This window comes from Protopterus annectens, chromosome 13.part0 (assembly GCF_019279795.1).
Source record: "Protopterus annectens isolate FY-2018-M chromosome 13.part0, PAN1.0, whole genome shotgun sequence".
In the NCBI taxonomy this organism is placed as follows: Eukaryota; Metazoa; Chordata; order Ceratodontiformes; family Protopteridae; genus Protopterus; species Protopterus annectens.
Window position 1 is genome coordinate 1,171,362,681 of NC_056747.1, and position 20,505 is coordinate 1,171,383,185.

General features: G+C 39.5%; 1 protein-coding gene across 1 annotated transcript in view; it reads right to left on the reverse strand.

Annotated features, from left to right (window-relative positions):
- Positions 1–2,776: 2,776 nt before the first annotated feature.
- Positions 2,777–20,505, reverse strand: part of RAB34 (RAB34, member RAS oncogene family) — a gene marked incomplete in the record, with an annotated part of 431,068 nt that continues 413,339 nt past the window's right edge. The window contains 1 exon segment of the mRNA XM_044055175.1: positions 2,777–4,381. Coding sequence (XP_043911110.1) covers positions 4,314–4,381 — 68 coding nt within the window.

Sequence of the window (20,505 nt, forward strand, 5' to 3'; positions counted from 1 at the left end):
ATTTATTACATAAAATTTTAATAAATTTTAAATAAATTATTAAACAAAAAAAACAACCATATAATTTTTTTCCCCACCATAAAATAATTTTTTAAAAATTAATAAAATTTCTTTAAAAAATAATATTATATTAATATTTTCCCCACATTTTTTAAAAAAAATTTGTAAAAAAAATTTTAAAAAATAAAAGGTTTTATTTAATAAAAAATCCCCAAAAATAAAACCAAAAACCACAATCCCCCCTTAAAGAAATTTATTAAAATTTTTTTTTAAAAAATTTTTAATAAATTTCCTACTTATAATAAAAATTTTTTAAAAAATTATATTATATTAAAAAATAATAATATTACAGTTTTAAAACATATAAATAATATGATAATTTTCAACCTTTTAAAATTAATTTTTTAAAACCATTTTTAATTAAAATCCCCTTAAAATATCCAAAAAAAAAACCCCACAATTTAAAAAAACAAAAAAATATTCCACCTTTAAATTTAAGGTAATTTTTAAAATTTTTAAATCAACAATATAAAAAAAATACCAATTTTTTATTTTTTCCAATAAAAAAATTTTAAAAAAAAATTTTAAAATTTTCAAATCCCCCAAAGGTTTTATTTATTTTTAAATTTTTAAAAAAAAACTTTTAAAGGGTATTTTTATTCCCCAAAACTTTTTTCAAAATAAAAAAATAGATTTTCTTTTAAGCATTTAAATATAAAAAACATTTTAAAATAAAAAAAAATTTAAATGGTGTTTAAGGAATAAAAATACATTTAAATAATTTAAAATAAAAACTACCCAAATTTTAAAAAACACATTTAAATTTTAATTTTTAAAAAAATTTTAAAACGGGGGGAAAAAATTAAACAAAACCTTAATAAAAAGTACCAAAAAATCCCAGGGGAAAAATAAATTTCATTAATACAAATTTTTTTTTTTTAAACTAAAAAAACCCCTTTTATTAAGGGGGTCCCCTTGGGGGCCAAAAAAAAATTTTGGGGTTAGGAAAATTTTTAACAACAAATAAAATTTTTTCAACCAAATTTTAAAAAAAAAAAAAAAACCCCAAAAAATTTAAAATTTTTAACTTTAAAAAATTTAACACAATTTTTTTTAAATTTTTCCTTTTTTTTTTTAAAAAATTTTTAAATTTTTTATTTTTTTTTTTTTAAAACCAAATTTTCTTTTTTTTAATACCCAAATTATAAAATTATATAATATAATAAACATATAAAAAATGATGAAAATTTTAAAAATTTTTTCAACAAAAAAAAATTTTTTTTTAAAAACCCCTTTATAACCAATAAAACACAAAAATTTTAAAACCCTTAAAAACATTAACCCCCAAAAAAGCCCAACTTAGTACTGAAAACATTTGAAATTCATTTCAAAAATACAGAACCCAAATTTTCATTATTGAGAGAAAAAGGGAAAAAAAAAAAAGAAAAACCTTTTAATCTTTTTTAAATAAATTTTGCTGTCCAAAAAAAACCTTGTTTAAAAAATTTGGGGTTCCCGGCAGTAAAGAAAATTTAAAACTATTTAACCTAGGAAAAATTAAGGGTTTTTTTTTAAATTTTTCCCCCTTTAAAAAGAGTATTTAACCCAAAAAGGGGAAGATTATGTTTCTTAAAAATTCAAAAAAGAATATGGAATAAAAATAAACGGGTTGGAAAAGAATGGAAAAGAAATTTTAAAAAAGGCTTAAAGTAAAAAAAAAAAAAGAAAAATTTTGTAAAAAACCCAAAAAAAGAGTCATTTGGAAAGGGGAAAAAATAAAAAAACATTTTTTTCCAACAAAATTTTGGGAAAAAACTTCGATGCAAAGTGGGGAATTTTTTTTAAAAATCCCCAAAAACAATATTGGGAAAAATTTCTTTAACCCCTGGTAGGGGCTTTTTAAACTACCTTTTAAAAGTTTGAAAGGAATGGTTTTTTAACCCGAAAGTTTAAAGAAAAAAGTAATTCCAGGTGGAGAAAAAGGTTTTCCCCCAATTTTTAAAAATGGGGGGGGGTTTAGAGCGTGAACACAAAAATTTTAAAAGCCCCCTTAAAAAAGTTTTAAAATAAGGGGAACCAGGAAAACAAAATCAACAAATGGTAATGGGAAAAATACACAAACACCAAAAAAACAAAACAAAACAACAAAAACAAGGCATTTTTTAAAATTTGGATTTATTTCATTTAAGAATTTGGGGGCATAATCCCCAAAAGGGCAGCAATAAAAACAAATGGGGAAAAACAAGGGCAGCCCTTTAAAGGGTTTACAAAAATCAAAAATCCCCGTTTAAAATGTTTCAAAAGACCCTTTTGAAAACCATAAAAAACATAAACCCTTTAATTAATATGCCTTTTAAAAAGGGGGAAAACAAAAGGGGTTAAAAAAACAGGTTTTAGTAAAAAAAATAAGGGTGCGGGGAAATCCTGGGGAATTTTACTGGGGCTGCGGAAATTTAAAAAAAAGAACACCAAAAAAAGGATTTCGGGGTGTTTTGGCCCGCTTTCCCTTTATATATATATATATATATACACACACACACACACGCACACGTACACGCACACTTTGCTTTTATACATATAAAACCATAAAGCATCATTATCTGTAAAACACTTGCTTTCAAACAAAAGAATAACTCAATTCCTAAGGCCACAAAATACATTCGGTAGTGACATGATCTAAGACATCTTGTAAAAAGTCCCAGGATTTCACCTGATAGCTTTAACAAGACTACAAGACTACTTCAGATGAGAAAAGGATAAAGTCAAAGAGAGAAAAGCCTTTCATAATCATTTATTGACTAACTGCATTGCAGCTTGTCAAAGCCTATTTAACATTGTACAAAAAGAGTTTTGCTGGCATGATAAACATTTGAAAATAAAACATATTAACATAATATACAGAAAAAAATATTAGACTTGTTCCACTCCAGTCTGAACAAGAGTACTTAACCAAAACGAATGACAAAAGGACTGCTTTCTTAATTCAGAAAAAAATATATGGAATAAACATAAAACTGGTCCTGGTTTAAATTCAGACGCAACTGAGAGTGAATTCATGTCTTCCACCACTGTGAAGAGTCAACCATAAAAGACAACCATGAGTAGGAGTTTCATCTACACAAATGAATGCTAAAGAGATACAGTAGGAAGTGGAAGTCATCACCATACACTTTATTTCCACATCTCATGGATCACACTTCAAATGATGTGCAAAGTTTCTTGAACTGTCGATTTAAAATGCCACAGCACTCATGGCACTATACTTCTGACCACTGTAGTCACTGCTGGCTGAAACTACTACCTATGTTGAGAATGGGTTTTAGACAGAAAAAAGTCTACAAGATAGACATAGTCAATCTGCACAGCTGCAACGAGCAGTTCCCCAGATCATAGCTGCTGAGGTTTTAGAGACAGTCCTCCAACACTAGTACTTACAGTGCCCTCTGCTGGAGAAGCTAGGACTGCAGGAACCAGAAATGTAAACGTCAACAAATGGGTAGATAGGGGAGCGCATGCACACACACACACACACACACACACACACACACACACACACACACACACACACACACACAAATGCATTTCCAAATTATAAGCATTATTTCATTTAAGATTTGTGCATACCACTCCACATCAGAAGCAGCAATAAAAACACTAAATGTAAAAAAATGTCAATCGACAGAAACCTTAAGGATTACAAAAAACGTGCACAAAATTTATGGCTTCGCTCTCTAAAATGCAGTGGCATGTAGTGCACACTGAAATAAAACAGACCACACATGTGAATACACATACAGACAAACAACATACACATTATTTCTCTTTACACTACAACCTATAAGCCTGTTCAGAACAGAAAAAAATAACGCAGATTAGACTAACCACTACCATGACAAGTGACAAAAACAATACAGATGCTGACCCCAACTCCTAGACCATATTCACTGACTGCTGCAACATCTCTATCAAGAACACCTGCTGTATAAAGAGGGGTTTATTCTGATGTTTAAGCCAGCTGGTACCTTATCAATGAACATAAAATTATATACTTAGGCAAAATATTGGCAAGAGAGAAAATATATACTTTAGCGATGTGTGACACAAGCAAACAGGAAAAGTGCAATGATTTCTGTTAAGACTGGATTTCTGATGCTGGTATGACTTTTGACTAGCTCTTTGCAACAATACAGCTCTTCTTCAGATATGAAGCTAGAAAGCACAAGCTTTTCCTGGAAAGCTCATGTCAGCAATAACTTGGATCCAACTTTTGAGACCTTTGGTCTGGGGAAACCACACTGCATACTGGTCCTTCATCAGCGACAGCAGCTGGACTTGTTTTTCTTCACAGTCAAGTACAGGTTTTCATTGTTCTTATTGATACCTGAAAAGTACAGAAATAAATTCCTGAGAAATTACAGCATGTATGAAAACAGCCTGTCCAAAGGGGCAAGTAAAGACTTTTCCACTGATCATAGCAGAAACCATCTAAGTGGGTGTCATCAGTAACAAAACTCCATATTATGAGCTATACAAAGTACAGTTGTGTACACTTACCATAAATGTAGATGTTCAAGTGTATTCACTGTTACAGTCATCACTTTTGGGTTATCTGCTTGCAGTAGTCCTCAGTCGGCCTGATGAACAAGGTCTTGGGTCCTGCATCGGTTGCTGTCCCTTCTTCCATGATGTCAGGTCGTCAGTGGTATAAAACATGCAGCCGACACCATTACATCAGTTTTTCTTGTCCCAGATGTCAGGTGCCCCCTTAATGGAAAGCAATTAAATCAATAAATATACAAGATTATACCTCCAACATAAAAGCAAATACACCAAAAAGCTTTTGAAGATAGCAAAGGAAAGTAGAGGTATATCCAAAAAAAGAAGGGGGCTGGAGGGAGGGTAACCAGGACTGCAACAGTGAATACACTCGAACATCTACATTTATGGTAAGTGTACACAACTGTACTATGTTCTTCGTGTTTCACTGTTGCAGTCAACACTTTTGGGTAGATTCCCAAAGCTAAGGATGGGAGGAGGAATTTAAATAGAATTAGGACCAGCTAAAAGGCCCTGCAAGACTGCAGAGGCAAAGCTAGCTCTGGATTTAGAGAAAACTGGCAGATGGTAATGCTTGGTGAAAGTATGCACAGAACTCCAGGTAGCAGCTTCTAGGATGTCCCTGGTAGGGACGCCTCTGAGAAAGGCTGTAGAGGTAGATGCAGCCCTGGTAGAGTGGGGTCTGATCCCCTGGGGGATAGGTTTTCCATAGTGTTTGTAGCAGAAATGAATGCAATGGCCTATCCATTTGGAAATGCTTTGCTTTGAAATAGCCTTCCCCTCTGCCCTTGCAGCAAATGGCATCAGCAGTTGATCAGACTTATTTTGAGATTTAGTTCTGTCCAAGTAGAATCTAAGTTGTCTGCGCACGTCTAGGGAGTGCAGAATCCATTCCCCCTTGTTCTGTGGATTAGAGAAGAAGGTTGGCAAATGTATGGACTGATTAAGGGCCACACTGGATACCACCTTGGGCATGAAGGAGGGATTGGTCCTGAGGGACACCTTGTCTGCATGAAAGATGATGAAAGGCTCCACTGCCATACGGACCTGTAATTCAGATACTCTTCTTGCTGAAGTGATTGCTAAAAGGAAAATTGTTTTCCAAGAAAGGAATTTTAAGTCTGCAGTGGCAGCTGGCTCGAAAGGAGGAAGGGTGAACTTTTCCAGTACAAAGTTGAGTTCCCAAGCTGGAGATGGAGCTCTCCTGGGTGGTCGTAGATTTTGGCCCCCCTGAGGAACTGCTTAAGCAGTGGAAGAGAGAAGAGGGTTGGTTCTGTGTTATAATGAGCTGAGATGGCTGAGGCATGAATTTTGATGGAGGAGAAAGACAGGCCCTTATGATAAATCTCAGTTAAGTATTATAAAATCTGAGGTAAATTTGGCACTGCTGTGCTCATCCCTTGAGATTGGTTCCAGGCACAGAATCTTTTCCATTTTTCAGCGTAAGACTTTCTAGTACTAGGCCTCCTTACCCCTAAAATGATATCCATCACTGGTTTACTGAGGGATGGTAAAGGAGAACTTATGTGATTAGTCAAGCTGGCTGCTAGTGCAGGAATTTGGTTTGGTGGAGAGAACAATGAGTCTGAGAGTCTGAGGAGTAGGAGTCTGAGGCAGGTGCCATGGGACCAACAGTGACACAAATGAGAAGAGCCAGTCTGGTGCAATCAAGTTGGGCTGTCTGGTGCAATCAGTTTTATCTTTAGTAGTACTTTTTTAGCAGAGGCAGAGGAGGTAAGGCATAAACTGAGGGTATTTTGATAAGGTTTTTTCAGCACAGCACAGCATCCCGCTGTGTCCCCTGGGACCTGGAACTTCTGGGGGGCTATGTCTGCTATGTCTGGGTTTGACCTGGAAGGGGCTGGAGGAAAGGACCAATTCTTAGGGCCAGCCACTACTCTTACTATCTAGGAGGCTGAACTAAGAAATCTTTAACAATAGTTGCAGATTTTTGTTTTATCTTCCATCTTTTAAGAACTTCCCTCAGCCTTGTTGCCAACAGGCGGTCCTGATTTAAGGGAGCATCCAACAATTTTGCTTTAACATGATCAGGTAAAGATTGCTCCTTAATCCCAGCGTGCCCTCTGAGCAAAGAACCAGTAACAGTTGCCCTGCAAGAGGCCTCTAAATAATCAAATCCACAATGCAAAGTACATTTCTCAACCTGTTCAGAAGAATACATTAAATCCTGTAATTCTTTATTTTCCGCACAGTCAGGAATCAACATCATTTTCTGTTTAAGCAATCCAATAACATGTTGTTGATACTTTAACATATGAAACTGGCAATTTAAAGCCCTAATGTCCAAGGTTGCAGAAGTGTAAACCTTCTTACCCCATCTATCCAGCGCCCTGGAGTCTCTATCAGAAGGGGTACGATTTTTAGCAGTAGAAGCCTTAATGCCCTTGGGTTCCTGTGAAACAGTCTCTGGATCCACAATAGGATTTTTAAAAAGGAACTTGTGTGAATCAGGAACCCTGTAATATCTGTCAGGTTTTCTGGGAGCAGGAGGCAAAGAATTAGGGGCCAAACTAGATTCCGAAAAAGCATCATCAACAATGTCTAGTACAGGAGGAATAGCTAAAGACCTATGCTGAGGTAGGAGTAAGAAATCCCTAAGCCCCTTTTTTGAATCAGAAAAATCCTGTCTTTCCCAGTGGAAGTGCTCCCTTAGAGTATGTAAGATTTCACCAAAAGAAAAATCTTCTGGAGGGGAAGCAGAGGGAATAGAGTACTCTGCATCAGAATCCTCATAAATAGATAAGGGCAAATCCAGATCATCCGAAGAATCAGAGAAATCAGCAACTTCAGTCCTAGGTTTCTTAGAAGGGGGAGACTGGCTTTCCCTGATTAGAGTTATAAGATCATCAGCCATTCTTATCATTTGTTTTTTAGGCATAGAGACCTGAGCATGCGGCCTGGGCGTCATCTTTTTAGGCATGGTTCGAGATTTAGGCCTAAAAGCAGAAGAAGGAGGCGTCAGTTTAATATGCAAGTCCTTAGGCCTGAATACACCCTCAGAAGCTGGTGCCTGCACAGCAGCTCCGGATCCATCCAAGGTACAGACATCCGCAGGTTCCATAGTTGAAGCATCTCGCGGCATACCGGACTCCGAATGGGTCTCAGTAGAGGCCTGCGAATCAGAAGTAGCTGGCGAAAGTGCCTCACTGAGTACCGGCGAACTGGTGATTGGCTTAGGAGAAGCGTCGGCAGTTTTGGACCTCGGCAGCCTGTCTCTGTCATTATCCTTGCGTTTTTTTCGGAATCCTGGTAGTCGGATGGCTAACCAATGACATTTCTGGATAATTAAACCGAGAACCGAAATATTTAGAGGTGAAAATATACCGATGACAGATAGTGAGCTGATAAAATAAAGCACAAAACTGACAGTACTGTACATCATGGTCAGGGCCTACGCAAGGAATAGAGTACGAATTAAAGTCTTTATGAGGTATTTGCTTTCTACAAGTAATGCAATTATTAACTTTTACTGACATCGGTAAGGAGCAAGAAAAGGTTTCCCCAATGGGGTACTTAGCTTTAGTTGAAGACTTCGATTCTGAAACTCGAAAATGAAAATTTAAGGAGTCGGCCGACCAGCACTTGCAAACTGCTTCTGCTTCGGGCACCGCACGGCAAGAAAGACTGATGTAATGGCGTCGGCTGCATGTTTTATACCCATGACGACCTGATGTCATGGAAGAAGGGACAGCAACCGACGCAGGACCCAAGACTTTGTTAATCAGGCCGACTGAGGGCTACTGCAAGCAGATGACCCAAGAGTGATGACTGCAACAGTGAAACATAAAGAAAATCCTAAAATCAATACTATCTTGTTTTCCCAGTATGACAGAGCAGAAAGCTTTGTCTTTACATTAATACTAAACAATTTCAGATTTGTGGCACCATTACCCTGCCCTTAATTTACAAATATAACATTTTGAGTCATTTCACAAAGATAAATCCATAGTTATATTTAAGTTGGTCTAACTCACATTAGATCAACTTATTTATATAGGCAAAGAAAACGTATCAAGCTCACAATTTCTACAAGCAACTGTGCATGCTCTGGCTCATAATCCAAGAACATGCAAACAGACAAGCCCCTCTGCATACTTGTACATACAAACTCCAACACTGCACAACACTGGGAAAAGGACATATTCCCAAGTCTAGCATTACAGCAATCCTGCACCATTGTTAATGAACCCAGATATCTGTCTCTATCTATCTAATAATCTATCTATATGGGTTTACTTCATAAAATCAAATTAAATTTCAAGACAAATCCATCGACATTGCAGAACAGCGAAACTCCATATTGTCGAACCTCACTTCCTCGAACACATCCCATGGACTAAAACACAAAACTACACAAACTCCACCTACAACATACCCAACCCCCAAAACACCAGAAACCTAAATTATCCCATCCTACATTTTTGCAGGGGGACTGTGCCCCCTGCACCCCCCACACCCCTTGCAAATTAAATATACAAACTCCAAGATTGCACTAAGTTGTAGATAAGTGTACACACCTATGGCATGTCCACATCTGTGTGTGTGTGTCATTTCATCTAAAATTGAACATACCCAAGCTCATTTCCTCCAAACCAGCAAAACTCAAAAAAACAAAAAAAATTCCCCCTCCACCCCCACAACTAACAATTCCATGGTCGCACTACAGTGGAAGAAGGAAAAACACTGAAGTGCACCACCAGCTCATAAACCAACGCACACTGTAATTTAGCAAACTGCAATATTACTTATAAATCTTCAAGAAAACACAAGCCAATGATCAAAAAATCATAAACTTTCCTTACTATTTAAGTTATAACAGGTAGGATTTACTGAACAACATCATTAGATAACATTTGTTAAGTGTTTTATTCAACAACTTGTGATCAGATAAAGTGAAAGTTAGATAAGTTGAGTGACACCCATATACATATATGTGCCTGTAACATCTGGTTGCATGTTTTTTCCATTAATGTTTTTTGGGGTTAACGACAGTTTTAAGGTGTCATTTGTGAATGCTGAAGTAATCAAATTTTGGATTACTGAATGGAAGAGAAGTGGAAAATGGTAGTAATGTCAAAACTTTTACTTGTATCCAGAGTTTTGACATTGGGGGTTGAATGTGTGTGTGTGTGTGTGTGTGTGTGTGTGTGTGTGTGTGTGTGTGTATGTGTGTATGTCTCCTTTTTGTCTTGTTTAGTGCTACCATAAGGGAAAGGTTGCTTAGTATCCTAAAGTGTATGGTTTGGGTTAGGTAAAGGGTAGGGTTAGGGTTACCATATATGAATAAGGCAGGCAGGGAAGCACACTTACCAGCACTATCACAGAAAGTACAGATATGCAAGTAAACTTATTACAACAGTAGATGTTTGAATAATCACAGTTGTATTAGCCTTAGCTACATGACTTATATCCTTCCAAGGATACAACAGTCAGTCAGCTTCCAAACTGTCAAGTCATCTTCCACGTTCCCAAACCATCAGTTACATTGAGCTGAGCTGACTAAAAGTCAGGTTTGGGTGCAAAGCCCTTCATAACTTTCATTCTAACAGTGACAGATACAAGCTAAAGCCCTGAGAAGACAACACTAGGAATATAAAATAAAAAGTATGCAAAAAAAAGGAGGATGGAGGGAAGGAGCAGCTACTGCAGTAGTGATCATTCAAACATCAACTGTTATGGTAAGTTTACTTACACAAACATTCAGTGTTCTTCACTTGAGCACTGCTTTAGTAGCCTCAGTTATATGGGTAGATTACCACAACTTAAACTGACTAGGAGGGGGGAAAATGAGGCTCCATGAGCCCATAGAGAGTGGCCATAGCAAAGCCCGTCTTACACCTAGAGAAGATGTCTAGACTGGAGTGCTCTGTGAAAGTGTGCACAGGGGACCAATTTGCTGTTTCTAGAATATCTCTAGCATTCTACTGTTTCCAAAGAGTCACAGCCCTGGTACAGTGAGCCTTGATCCTGCCTGGAAATGCTCTGTTGTAGTAGGAATAACAAAAAGCAACGACAAGAGAATCTTGCAATGGTCTGTTTACCAAGGTTGTCCTTTTTTTTTTCTTACTTTCAAATCAAATGATCAACTGATCAAACATTCTAAAAGATTTTGTTCTGTCGAGATAGTACCCAAGTTGACTGTGGACATCCAAGGTATGAAGTATCCTTTCTCCCTCATTTTTAGATTCTGGGAAGAAGAATAGCTTGGCTTAAGGTAAATTGATATACCACTTTAGACATAAATTAAGGATTAGTTCTTAAGGAAACCCTATCTTTGTAGAAAATGGGGTAAAGCTGACTCACAGTGAAGGCCTGCAACTCGGACACTCTTCTTGCAGTAGTCAGAGCAATTAGTATGTTTTCCATGTTAAGAACTTCAAGTCAGCCTGATGAGCTGGGTCAAATGGAGCACGAGTTAGTACTTCCTAAAACAAAATTAAGATCTCTGATTCCCAGGAGGATTCTTATGAAACAGCCCTTTCGAAAATGTTTTTCACATGAGGTTGTACTGAAAAGAGGGATCCATGGCCAGTCATGTTGAACCGGCCAACCAATGACCTTGATTGTAGAGTAAGGCAGGTCAGAGGATAGCAACTCAGACATGGAAATACTAGCCTTGAATGGGTGCTGATCCTTTTAATGGCACGAGCAAGAAAACCTTTTCCATTTGCTACTACATGACTGTAGCAGGCTTTCTTGCTTCCAGTAATACCTGCAGCACGTCCCCAGAGAAAAGGTGCCTAAAAGGTATATTATCCAGGCAATCAGTTGTAGTTGATTGGGGTTGGTATGTAATAAACATCCCTGGTCTTGTGTGAGTAAATCCAGTCTGTGACACGTCAGTCAAAACTTCTGTAAATTTTCTTGGAATCCTAGCCAATCCCTTACCTAACAGAGATTCCTGAGACATTGAGAAAGGCTCTGCAAAGATATGTAATTTGTCTAAATATGGACAAGTGTGAATACCCTGCAGTCTGTAGAAGGCTATCACAGGAGCCATACCCTTTGTGAAGTGCCTTGGAAAGTACAGTTGTGTACACTTACCATAAATGTAGATGTTCGAGTGTATTCACTGTTGCAGTCATCACATTTGGGTTATCTGCTTGCAGTAGCCCTCAGTCGGCCTGATTAATAAAAGTCTTGGGTCCTGCGTCGGTTGCGGTCTCTTCTTCCGTGATGTCAAGTCGTCAGGGGTATAAAACATGCAGCCGACACCATTACATCAGTTTTTCTGCCCCTGATGCCAGGCGCCTCCTTAATGGGAAGCAATAAAACATATATATACATACATATATATATATATATATATATATACACACACACACACACACACACACACATATATATATATATATATATATATATATATATATATATATACACACATACATATATCTATATACATTATATATCTATATACATATATCTATATACATATATCTATATATCTATATACATATATATATATATATATATATATATATATATATATATATATATATATATATATATATATACATATATATATATATATATATATATATATATATATATCTATATATATATATATATATATATACACACACACACACACACACACACACACACACACACACACACACAAGGAAATGCCTCCAATAAAAAAGCAAATGCACCAAAAAGCTTTTAAGCATAGTAAAAGAGGTACAGCCAAAGAAAAAAGCAAGGGTCTGGAGGGAGAGTAACCAGGACTGCAACAGTGAATATACTCTAACATCTACATTTATGGTGAGTGTACACAACTGTACTATGTTCTTCATGTTTCACTTTTGCAGTCATCACATTTGGGTAGATTCCCAAAGTTAAAGATGGAAGGAGGAATTTAGATAGCATTAGGGCCACCTAAAAGACCCAGCAAGACTGCAGTGGCAAAGCCAGCTCTGAATTTAGAGAAAATAGGCAAATGGTAATGCTTGGTGAAAGTATGTACAGAACTCCAGGTAGCAGCTTCTAGGATGTCCCTGGTAGGGACACCTTTGAGAAAGGCTGTAGAGGTAGATGCAGCCCTGGATGAATGGGGTCTGGATCCCCTGTGGGATAGGTTTTCCATGGTGCTTATAGCAGAAATGAATGCAATGGCCTATCCATTTAGAAATGGTTTGCTTTGAAATAGCCTTCCCCTCTGCTCTTGCCACCAGCAGTTGTTCAGATTTTCTTTGCGGTTTATTCCTGCCCAAGTAAAATCTAAGTTGTTTGTGCACATCTGAGGAGTGCAGTATCCATTCCCCTTTGTTCTGTGGATTAGGAAAGAAGGTTGGCAAATGAATGGACTGATTAATAGCCACACTGGATACCACATTGGGCAAGAAGGAGGGACTAGTTCTGAGGGACACCCTGTCCGCATGAAAGATGATGAAAGGCTCCACTGCCATAAGGGCCTGTAATTCAGATACCCTTCTTGCTGAAGTGATTGCTAAAGGAAGGCTGTTTTTCAAGAAAGGAATTTTAAATTCGCACTAGCAGCTGGCTCGAAAGGAGGAAGAGTGAGCTTCTCCAATACAAAGTTAAGGTCCCAAGCTGGCGTTGGAGCTCTCCTGGGTGGTCTTAAATTTTTGGCCCATCTGAGGAACTGCTTCAGCAGTGGATGAGGGAAGAGGGGAGGTTCTGTGTTATAATGAGCTGAAATGGCTGAGGCGTGAATTTTGATGGAGGAAAAAGAAAGGCCCTTGTGAAGCATCTCAGTTAAGTATTGTAAAATCTGAGGTAAGTTGGGCGCTGCTGTGCTCAACCCCTGAGACTGGTTCTAGGCACAGAATCTTTTCCATTTTTCAGCATAAGATTTTCTAGTACTAGGCCTCTTTGCCTCTAAAATGATATCCGTCACTGGTTTACTGAGGGATGGTAAAGGAGAGATTAGGTAATTAGCCAGGCTGCTAGGTTCAGGGTTTGAAGCGGAGGGTGCAGAATCTGGTTCTCCTGCTGAGACAACAGGGTAGGGGTCTGAGGCAGGTGCCATACGGCCAACGGTGACACACTGCGCAAGAGGGGGTACCAGTGTTGGCGTGGCCAGTCCGGTGCAATCAATATTGTCCTTGGTTTGCCCTGTTTGATCGTTAGTAGTACTTTGGAGAGGAGAGGTAGAGGAGGATAGGCATACACTGATAGGTTTTCCCAGATTAAGGACAGAGCATCCACTTAGCAAGCTTGTTTGTGGGGAGTCCTTGTGCAAAATTTGTCCAATTGGTAGTTCTGGGGGGAGGCAAACAGGTCTATATCTGGGCTCCCCCATTTGTTTGTCAACATGTTGAAAATCTTTGGTTCCAGTTTCCACTCATGTGGGTCCATGAGATTTCTGCTTAGTCCATTCTGCCAGTGTATTTAGCTTTCCTGGCAGGAATTGAGCTTGTAGAAGTACTTGGTAGCTCAAGGCGGTGTTGCACAATGCCATGGCTAGTCTGCAGAGGGGGTAAGAATGGGTACCCCCCTGTTTGTTTATGTACCACATAACGGTGGTGTTGTCCGTCTTTACCATTAATTGTCCTGGAAAAATGTGGTCCTTGAAGGCTGTCAGAGCATTCTATACAGCTAAGATTTCCTTTTGATTGATATGCAGGTGCATTTGACTTGGGTTCCATTTGCCCTGAATGCACTTGCCTGCCAGGTGAGCCCCCCATGCATAGTCTGATGCATCTGTGGTTAGGGTTTGGGCAGCAGTGGGTAAAGTGAATGGTAGTCCCTTGTTTTGGTGGCAAGCCTCTGCCCACCAAAGAAACTCTAGGGGTAGGCAAGGTATGATAGGAATCATTGCTTCTAGATCCTGAGAATGTTGACACCATAGGCTTTTTACATACCATTGTAGTTTCCTCATATGCAGTCTTGCATATGGAATTAGAAGAATGCACGAGGCCATGAACCCCAAGGCTTGCAGTATTTGTCTTGCAGATAGCAGGGTTTTCGTGGCCACTAGTTTGAAGTAGGTTGTCAAATGAATTTGTTTCTCTGGCGTGAGGACAGCCATCTGGGAAGTTGTATTCAAGCTTGCTCTCAGGAATATAATTTGTTGACAGGGTACCAGGTGTGATTTCTTTTCATTTATGGTGCACCCCAGACAAGTTAGCACTCTTTGTACAAAGGCCAGATGATTCAAAAGTATGTCCTGGCTTTCTGCCTGAATTAGACAATCGTCCAGGTATGGGTATATTTGAATATTTCTTTGCCTGCAAAATGCAATGACTGGAGCTAGGCACTTTGTGAATACCCTGGGCGCAGCAGATAAGCCAAAGGGCAGTGCAGAGAACTGATAGTGCACGTAGCCTGCTTTGAAGCGTAGGTATCTTCTGCAAGATTCCCTGATTGGGATGTGCAAGTATGCTTTCTTTAAATCGAGTGTTGCCAACCAGGCATCTTTGCCTAGCACAGGAAGCAACTGGTGAAGAGTCAGCATCTTGAATTTTGGAATCACCAAAAAGGTGTTTAGAGTAGACAGGTCCAGGATAGGACACCATGAATTGCCTTTTCTGGGTACCAGGAAAGGTCTTGAGTAGAAACCTTGTCCCTTTTCCTCTTCTGGTACAGTCTGAATAGTCTTTATGCTTAAAAGAGAGAGTACTTGCTTTTGAGCCTCTGCCCACTAATTTGGGGGTAGATCTGGCCAACCGTTTGGGGTTGGTAAGGTGCGGAAGTGAAGTCTGTATCCTTGGGACACTATTTAAAACCAATTTGTCCAGGGTAATGAGCTCCCAGTTTTTTGCATGTAGGGCAATCTTTCCCCCCAAAGCCCCTTTCAGTCAGTTGAGAAGTGCTTGGAAGTTTTAAAATGAAGTCATTGAGACAGTTTGCCATAGGGGGGAGTTTTACTACTCCCAGATTTGGAAGAGCCCCCCCCACTGCTTAGTCCTGTGCGTACCCTGGGACTGAAGCCTGGGTGTCCTGCTGGATCTGGGTTTGGGCTGAGAAGGCCTGGAAGAGGCAGGAAAGGAACAATTTTTGGAAGGCCAATGCCTACTAAATCTTGGAGGTTGAAATTGTAAGAAATGTTTAACAGTTTGCATAGATTTAGCTTTTTCCTCAATCTTTTTAAGAACTTCTTCTGCCTTATTGCCAATCAGGCAGTCCTGATTTAAGGGAGCATCCAGTAATTTAGCTTTAACATGATCTGGCAAGGATTGCTCCTTAAGCCAAGCATGCCTTCTAAGTACAGACCTGGTGACAGCAGCCCTGCAAGATGCCTCTAATGAATCAAAACCACATTGCAAAGTATGTTTTCCAACTTGTTCATCAGAATGCATTAAATCCTGTAAATCCTTATTTTCAGCACACCCAGGAATCAACATCATTTTCTGTTTAAGCAATCCAATAATATGCTGCTGATACTTTAACATATAAAACTGGCAGTTTAAGGCCCTAATGGCCAAAGCTGCAGAAGTGTATACCTTCTTACCCCATCTATCCAGCGCCCTAGAGTCTCTATCAGAGGGGGTAGGATTTTTAGCAGTAGTACCTTTAATGCCCTTGGGACCCTGTGAAATGGTCTCAGAATCCGCAGTAGGATTTTTGAATATCTATCAGGTTTTCTGGGAGCAGGAGATAAAGAGTCAAGGGCCAAGCTAGATTCCGAAAATGCATTATCAACAATGTCTAGTACAGGAGGGATAGCTAAAGGCCTGTGCTGGGGCAGGAGTAAGAAATCCCTAAGCCTCTTTTTGGAATCAGAGAAATCCTGACTTTTCCAATGAAAATGCTCCCTAAGAGTATGAAAGTTTCACCAAAAGAGAGATCCTCCTGGGGGTGGGGCAGAGGGAATAGAGTCCTCAGCATCAGAATCCTCATAGGCAGATAAGGGTAAATCCTGGTCATCAGAGGAAACAGAAATTTCAGAATCCTGGTCAGAAGTATCATAAGCAAACTCAGTCCTAGATCTCTTAGAGGGGGAAGGTTGGCTTCCCCTGATTAAAGTAATAAGGTCTTCAGCTATTCTTATCATTTGTTTTTTAGGCACAGAGGCCTGACCATGTGGTCTGGGCGTCAGTTTTCTAGGCATGGTTCGAGTTTTAGGCCTTGAAGAAGAAGATGGCGTTGGTTTAATATGCAAGTCAGTAGGCCTGAATACACCCTCAGAAGCCGGTGCCTGCACAGCGGCTCCGGACCCATCCAAGGTAGAGACATCTGCAGGTTCCCCAATTAAAGCATCTCGCGGCATCTCCGAATGGGTCTCAGTAGAGGCCTGCGAACCTGAAGTAGCAGGTATCAGGGGCTGCGAAAGCGCCTCACCGAGTACCGGCGAACTGGCGACTGTCTTAGGAGAAGCGTCCTCGACAGCTCTGGACCTAAGCGACCTATCTCTGTCTTTATCTTTGCGTTTTTTTGGAATGTCAGTAGACGGATGGCTTACCGAAGACATATCTGGATAACCGAAATGAGCACCAAAATATTTAGAAGCGAAAATATACAGACGACGGATAGTTCATGGTTTGAATAAGGCACAAAACCGACAGCGAGGTACATCGTGGTCAGGGCCTAAGTAAGGAATACAGTACGAATGAAAATCTTTATGCGGCATTTGCTTTCCACAAGAAATGCAATTATTTACTTTTACTGACATCGGTTTAGAGCAACAGAAAGTTTCCCCAACGGGGTACTTAGGTTTTAGTTGAAGACTTTGTTTCTGAACCTCGAAAACGAAAATTTCAGGAGTCGGTCGACTGGCACTTGCGAACTGCTTCTGCTTCAGGCACCACATGGCAAGAAAGACTGGGGTAATGGCGTCAGCTGCATGTTTTATACCCCTGACGTCATGGAAGAAGAGACCGCAACCGACGCAGGACCCAAGACTTTGTTAATCAGGCAGACTGAGGGCTACTGCAAGCAGATAACCCAACTGTGATGACTGCAACAGTGAAACACTAAGAACATCAGCATCTACACCAAAACGTAATGCAGAGAACTGATAATATGATGCAAACTCAGAAAAACCGTAAGAAACGTCTGAAATCTGGATTTATAGTTATGCAATGATATGCATCTTTTAAATCTAAAGTCACTAGAAAACTCAAATAGGAAATAAAGGATAATAAGTTGTAAAGAGAGAGAATTTTGTACTTGGGAACTATCACAAACCGATTCAGGAAAGAAAGATCCAGAAATGGTCTCCAGAAGTTTTCTTTCTTAGATACTAAAACATTCTTCAGTAAAATCCATCTCTCAAATGAAGAAGAGGAGGAACAATTTCTCTTACCCCTTGAGACAGCATATAATGTAAGACACGAGGAATGAGAATGGTTTGGTCTGGTGGATCAGAAATTCCCTGAAAAGGAGGAATTTCTCCCCACTGCTGTCTGCACCATGGATGGCTCACATTCAGTACCCATTTGTCTGAAGCAATAGGTTGCTAAAAGAGAAATGGAGATTCAGTCTTTCTAGAAGGAATACGGGACCACAAGGGTGGGGGGACAGAGTCCCTTTTATAGCATTCTGACTTAACTGTCCTTTTTTCTGATGGTTCCCGCTTTCATTTTGCAACCTATTTGTCATTGCCTTTGAAAACATCTGTTTGCCAGCATTTTACTGAGACCGTTCATTTTGCTTCCTGACAAAATTAGAGACAGACACAGAGATTCCCTTGGAAATTTAGAGAAGGAGGGTTGAAAATCTGATAGATTCCCTGAATCAGCTTACCTCTCTCATCACACTTTTTATAAAATTAAATCTCTGTCCAAAGGAGAATTCAACATTTTATTTTTGACATCTTCTGGGAGGTTCTGAGAATGTAGCAAGGCAAACGTCCTTAAAACAGTATTAGCGGCAGCAGCGCTGGAAGTAGTGTCTACAGTCACAAGACATTTCAAACAATGTGTACTGACTTCAGAAATGGGGGAAAAAACTAAACTACAGAATGCAGCTTTTTTTCCCTAACAAGAGCTAAAACATTTAAACTTTCACAATTAGTCTGTATTAACTTTTATATGCGCCTGGCAATTTAGAATTCTAAAAATTAAAGTTGCTGATGCATACACATTTTCCAAAATGTATCAAAAGCTTTACCATCTTTATTAGAAGGAGAAAGACTAGAATAAAAATGCTTGGCAGCAGCTGGATTTACTAAAGCTACGCTTATTCAGGTGTGGAGTTAGTGTGTAAAAACTTGAAAGACTTAGAAACTTTGTATATTCTATCTACTTTCTTAAGGGCAACTGGTTGGCTGTCATGGAAAAGTACAGTTTTGTACCTACCATAAATGTAGATGTTTGAGTGCTAATACAGCTGCAGTAATCACAGATGTCTTTTCGGCCGTCAGGCGATCGCACAGGCGGTCCTCGGTCGGCCGATCGGCGAATTCCAAAGTCTTGGTCCGTCAGTTGTCGCCGTGAAGCATACTCTTCTGACGTCAGGAAGGCCAGAGTATATAAGACACAGCCGACGCCATGTTCTTCAGTCTTTCTTGCCCCAGATGTCAGGTGCCCCCAAAAGGAAGGCAATACATAAATAAAGCTAATCTGCATATGCAAGCAATGCAATGTAAAGCAAAACAATGTAAGCAAGCAAATAAAACATGGCAGGATAACCCAGTCAAGTGGTATGAAGAGGTTGATAGGCCCTATGCCTTTACCAAGTGGGGAAGGAGGGAGGGAAACCTGTACTGCAGCTGTATTAGCACTCGAACATCTACATTTATGGTAGGTACAAAACTGTACTATGTTCATCGTGCATACAGCTGCAGTAATCACAGATGGGTAGAGTCCCAAAGCTATGCATAGGGTAGGTACTATGAGGAAAGTACAGTTTTGTACCTACCATAAATGTAGATGTTCGAGGGCTATTACAGCTGCAGTAGTTACATATGGGTTTTCAGTCCCTCGGTCGGCCGAACTCCAAAGTCTTGGTCCGGTCGGTTGTTGTCGTACTCTTCTGACGCCAGGAAGGCTAGAGTATAAAGACACAGCCGACGCCATCTTCTTCAGTCTTTCTTGCCCCAGATGTCAGGTGCCCCCAAAAGGAAGGCAATACATAAAGTAGTGGAATACACAAAAGTAAGCAAATAAAACATAGCAGGATAACCCAGTCAGCAGGTATGAATAGTTATTCAAACCCCAAGGTGTTACCAAGAGGGGAAGGAGGGTGGACTGCAGCTGTAATAGCCCTCGAACATCTACATTTATGGTAGGTACAAAACTGTACTATGTTCATCGTGCATTACAGCTGCAGTAGTTACATATGGGTAGAATCCCAAAGCTATGTCTAGGGTGGTAGGTACTATATGGAACTGGGTTGAGCTAGGATGCCCTGCAAAACTGCAGTGGCAAAGCCTGCTCTGGTTCTGGAGTATAAAGGCAGATGGTAATGTTTTGTGAAGGTATGTACAGAACTCCAAGTGGCTGCCTCCAAGATATCTTTAGTAGGCACTCCTCTGAGGAAGGCTGTAGAGGTGGCTGTGGCCCTAGTGGAGTGAGATCTGATACCAGTAGGTACGAGCTTTCCATGATAGGAATAACAAAAGCGTATGCAGTGACCAATCCACTTGGAAATGGTCTGTTTAGTTATAGGCTTCCCTTGACCCCCCACAGCATAGGAAACTAAGAGTTGATCTGATTTTCTGAATGGCTTGGTTTTGTCCAAGTAAGCTGCCTATGGATATCTAAAGAATGAAGCAGCCTCTCCCCTTTGTTTTGAGGATTGGAGTAGAAGGTAGGAAGGTGAATGGCCTGGTTTAGGGCTACCCTAGATACTACTTTAGGCATAAAGGAAGGGTTGGGAAACCCTGTCCTGATGGAATATGAGGAATGGCTGCACCGCCATGAGAGCCTGTAACTCAGATACCCTACGAGCTGAAGTGATGGCCAGGAGAAAAGCTGTTTTCCAGGATAAATATAGTAGTTCTGCTGAAGCAGCTGGTTCAAAGGGAGGCAATGTCAATTTTTCCAGTACAAAGTTAAGGTCCCAAGCTGGTACTGG